Below are 3,187 nucleotides of genomic sequence, written 5' to 3' on the forward strand. Positions count from 1 at the left end.
TGGTTGGTAGTTATTTTACAAAGCACTGACAGCTATTCATAATAAACACCATGTGGCATATTGCCGTCAGTGCAACCTCACATGTTTCAACCCCATTATTTAACATTTTCTACAGCACCCCTTTGGCCCCCAGCTTCACTCTCTTTTTAGCCTTCTGCTAAGTTTCTGTTTCTGCTTCCTTCCTTCTATCATGCCATCCAACATATCTCTTAATTTTATGAATAGAACTTATCTTGCAGTTATATATATATATATATATATATATATATATATATATATATATACTGTAGCTTAGTCTCTGACGTCCGGCAGAATTTTTCAAAACTCGCGGCAACCGCGGTGTGGTGGTTGTGCAGTTAGGTGGTTAACAACCCTTACAGGGTGGTACTTGGAATCATTCCCGTTTTCTGTTCCTCAGATCATCTCTGCCGGTTAGACTGACAACATCGTTGGTCTGCCATTGGAGTTTTTCGGTTCGCTTTCACTGTGTCGCTGTACCGGACTTATTTTTGGTGAAGTACATTGACTTGGGGTTTGGTAATCGCTTTTGTGTTTATTCTGTTACTATTGGTTTGTTTAAGATGAGTGAGAAACTTCATTTTCGTGTGTGTGTAAATGAGGAATGCAAGGTGAGGTTACCGAAAGTTTCGGTAGACCCTCACACTGTTTGTTTGGGTTGCAGGGGTTTTGATTGTGCACTTGATAAAAGGTGCAAGGAATGTGAGGTTTTGAGCGAGAAAGAATGGTTAGATATGAAGCACTATGTGCACAAGTTAGAGCTAGATAAAGCCAGGAGGGCTTCGAGATCTAAAGCTAAATCTGCTAGTGAACGTAGTTTAGATATTTCTATTGATCCATTAATCAATTCCTCTTTGGAAGTTGAACCTTCCCCTGAGGTAGTAACTCCTGCCCCTTCTACAGGAACGGTATCTGCGGATGACCCTCGGTACGCCAGGATGGCGGCTGAGTTGAAGGCCATTAAAGACCAACTTTCAGCCTTAAAAGGTAAGAGTGAGAGTGGGATTAGTGCTAGTGAAAGTGCAGTAGAGGTGGCGACTGATCGAACCTGTCATTACCCTAGGTCTAGACCTCTACCAAGCTCCCAGGACCAAGGGAGAAGGTACGTCGACGGCCGTAAGGGAGTGAGAGGTACGTATCCTTGGTCAGCCGTCGCCTCAGACAGTGCTGTTGTATTTTCCCAGGCTGCTCTTGACTGCCACGGAAAAGGCGTGTTGGAAGTGATGGTGTCCTCCCTGAGTCCCTCTCCCAGATGAAAATGGCAGTATGAGGCTTTGAGACCGACCAAGAAGAGGTGGAACCTAACTGACCAGACTCGTTCCCGCTCTCCCTGTTCAAGTAGCCCCGAACCTTGTCCTTCGGAGGATGACTTGGACGCCGTTCCAGTGAAAAGGTCAAACCCTAGAGACGAAAGTCAAGAGAGACCGTCGAGAGATCCGTCTCCTACAACCAGCGCTACTCGACAGCCATCGCCTTCGGAACCGCAGGATCCAGCAGCAGTCGCTAAGTCTTTTATGACTGTTATGCAAAAGCAGCTGTTGTCTTTGGTACAAGCTTTTAGCCACCCTTCCCCCCAGTCGGACAGAGGTAAGGACGACTCTTTACCTGTTAAGAAATCGGTCTCTAAGAGGGAACGTAGTTGCTCTCCCAGGGAACCTCGGCGCGATTCGTCAAAGGCGCGGTACCGCGCTTCTTCCTCATCGACACGCCTCCAAGACACTTGCGATTCTCGACATCAGGACGATTCCGTCTGTCGCTCGCGGCGCCAGGACGATTCCAGCCTGCTTTTCCAGGACGATTCCTCTTCTCGTCGCCAGGACGACTGCAGCTCTCGGCGCCCGGACGCATCCTCCTACTGCCTCAAGGACTCTTCTAGTGCTCGGCGCCAGGACGCTTCCAGCACGCGGCGCCAGAACGCACGTGGTTCTCGGTGTCAGGACGCATACAGCCCTCTCCTACAGGACGCATCCTACGATTTGCCTCTATCGGATGCAAGTGAACCTTCAGCCCGAAGAGAGACTGTAGTAGAGGTGGAACAAGACTTGAGGATGTCTCAGATGATGAAGACAAGCCTGTGAACGTGGCTGGGTATTATAAGGTTCTTTCATGCTCCCTCCTTGAGCTTTATGGGGAGGAGTTTCAACCTGCTGCCCCTCGTTCTCCTCAATCGCAGTTTAGCAGGAAGAAGGCCAAAAAGCAGTCGGCTTTCATCAAAATGAAGCTCTCCATCTCTGCTAGGAAGGCTCTCGCTAAAGTTGATGAATGGATGAAGGAGCGTAGGCAAGCGGTTAAGACCACCTTCTCTTTTCCATCAGCTCGACTTGCTTCTAAGGCAGGCATGTGGTACGAGACTTGAGAACTTCTGGGCCTGGGAGTTCCTGCCTCCTCCCAAGGGGACTTCTCTGGTATTGTTGACTCTGCTAGAAGGCATGCCCTTAACTCGGCGAAGGTTATGTGGTCTATGTCTGAGCTTGACCACCTCGTTAAGGGGATTTTCCGAGCCTTCGAAGTCTTCAGTTTTTTGGACTGGTCTCTAGGTACTCTTGCCAGGAAAACCGAACGAATGGAGGAAACAGAAGACCTTATTAGTATCATGGCATGCATGGACAAAACTCTTAGGGATGGATCAAATGAGTTGGCTTCCCTTTTTTCGGCAGGAGTTTTGAAGAAGAGGCACCCTGTTATTTTTTTGCTTCCAGATCAGTCTCTCAGAATATCTCTTTCCCGAGTCCCTTGTCAGGGACATTACCCTTTCGCTTGCACAAAAGGCCACTCAAGACCATCTGTCACGCTCTGCTAGAAAGCCTTTGCCAGTCATTCCTTCGTCTCTGAAGAGAGAGGAGAGGAAATTTCAACAGCCCTTTCGAGGTAGAGCTCCTTCAAGAACAGACTTCAGGGGAAGAAGGCAAGAGACGGGCGGAAGGACAAATAGAGGTTTGTTTAGATCCTGCTCCAAGAAATGAAGTTCAAGTCCTCCAGACAGCGGTAGGAGCAAGAATGTCACTTTTTGGCAGGCTTGGAAGAAAAGAGGGGCGGACGCCTGGTCCCTCTCGGTCATCAAGGAGGGATACAAGATCCCCCTTTTGAAGAAGCCGCTGCTTTCAAATACTCCTCTAGCTTTAGTGGCTCAGTACTCGGATGCCGTGAAACAAGAGCCCTACAGGACCTG

General features: G+C 48.6%; 1 protein-coding gene across 1 annotated transcript in view; it reads left to right on the forward strand.

The window, feature by feature from the left end:
- The first annotated feature begins 752 nt into the window (after nt 1-752).
- Nucleotides 753-3,187, forward strand: part of LOC137656399 (uncharacterized) — a 26,617-nt gene continuing 24,182 nt past the window's right edge. The window contains exon 1 of the mRNA XM_068390576.1: nt 753-1,005. Coding sequence (XP_068246677.1) covers nt 753-1,005 — 253 coding nt within the window. The remainder of the gene's footprint in view (nt 1,006-3,187) is intronic.

Source organism: Palaemon carinicauda, chromosome 17 (assembly GCF_036898095.1).
Source record: "Palaemon carinicauda isolate YSFRI2023 chromosome 17, ASM3689809v2, whole genome shotgun sequence".
Lineage (NCBI taxonomy): Eukaryota > Metazoa > Arthropoda > Malacostraca > Decapoda > Palaemonidae > Palaemon > Palaemon carinicauda.